This window comes from Lipotes vexillifer, unplaced genomic scaffold (genome assembly GCF_000442215.2).
Source record: "Lipotes vexillifer unplaced genomic scaffold, Lipotes_vexillifer_v1.1 scaffold602, whole genome shotgun sequence".
Classification (NCBI taxonomy): Eukaryota; Metazoa; Chordata; class Mammalia; order Artiodactyla; family Lipotidae; genus Lipotes; species Lipotes vexillifer.
Window position 1 is genome coordinate 2,888,906 of NW_006790307.1, and position 1,524 is coordinate 2,890,429.

A 1,524-nucleotide genomic window follows, 5' to 3' on the forward strand; every position below is an offset into this window, starting at 1 on the left:
GAAATGTGAAATTACATAATTTTCAAGAGACCAAAATCGTCTGTCAATGCTGAGGAAAAAGATGACCAGGACTCTCCCTTGGTGGCATAGAGTGACCTACACTTTCTAGGAGAAATTTCCATATTTATGACAACATTCCTTCCAGATTTTCCAAAACAGTTCTAATTTCTATCAATTTGCCCTCTTGTTGCCATAAATATCCTTGTATTTGTCATACTGTGTACCATGTGTTTTTGGTTTATAGTCAGCATAATTAAAGCTCACTTTTAAAGCTGCAACTTTTGGAGCATATCCAGGCCGTTTAAACATAGATCACTCTCTTTTTTCTTCCATCTCTCTTTTCCTGGGAATTAGTGATCCCTTGGCCCTGCTAGCAAAAAAAGAGAGGGATGTCTCTACGCTGCGGGAGCGCAGTCCACACCGTGGGCCCCTGGGTATTTGGAAGATATTTATGCAGTCCAGTCAAGTAAGTTCCTTGCCAGATTTAAAAAAAAAAAAAAAGGAATTTTTACAGAATGGACCAGACCTTCAAGATTTTGTATCTGGTGATCTAGCAGACAAGAGCACCTGGAATGAGTATAAAGGAGGCGTAAAATGCCAGAAAGGAGAATGGTTAAGACTACCTCCATGGCTAAAGACAGAGATTCCCATGGGGAAAAATTACAGTAAACTGAAAAATACAATGCAGAATTTAAATCTCCATACAGGGTGTGAGGAAGCTCGGTGTCCCAATATTGGAGAGTGTTGGGGAGGCAGAAAATATGCCACTGCCACTGCCACTGCCCCAATCATGTTGATGGGCGACACATGTACAAGAGGTTGTAGGTTTTGTTCTGCTAAGACTGCAAGAAATCCATCTCCACTGGATGCCAATGAGCCCTACAATACTGCAAAGGCAACTGCAGAGTGGGGTCTGGATTATGTAGTCCTGACGTCTGTGGATCGAGAAGATATGCCTGATGGAGGAGCTGAGCACTTTGCAAAGACTGTGACTTACTTAAAGGAAAGGAATCTGAAAATCCTTGTGGAATGTCTCGCCCCTGATTTCTGAGGAGATCTTAAAGCAATGGAAAATGTTGCTCTGTCAGGATTAGGTGTGTATGCACATAATGTATTAACAGTTCCAGAACTACAGAGGAAAGTTCGTGATCCCTGGGCCAATTTTGACCAGTCTCTACGTGTACTGAAACATGCCAAGGAAGTTCGACCTGATGTTATTTCTAAAACACCTATAATGTTGGGTTTAGGTGAGAATGACGAGCAAGTATACGCAACGATGAAAGCACTTCTTGAGGCAGATGTGGACTGTTTGACTTTAGGACAATATATGCAGCCAACAAAGCGCCACCTTAAGGTTCAAGAATACATTACTCCTGAAAAGTTCAAATACTGGGAAAAAGCAGGAAATGAACTTGGATTTCATTTACTGCAAGTGGCCCTCTGGTGTGTTCTTCATATAAAGCAGGTGAATTTTTCCTGAAAAATCTAGTGGCTAAAAGAAAAAAAAAGCCCTCTAACACTTAA

The 1,524-nt window shown here is 41.3% G+C and overlaps 1 protein-coding gene across 1 annotated transcript; it reads left to right on the top strand.

Moving 5' to 3' along the window:
- Positions 1–389: 389 nt before the first annotated feature.
- LOC103088847 (lipoyl synthase, mitochondrial-like) lies at positions 390–1,524 on the top strand. The gene is given in 4 exon segments (XM_082931305.1): positions 390–465; positions 468–1,024; positions 1,136–1,421; positions 1,424–1,524. Coding segments are annotated over 4 exon segments (1,020 nt in total).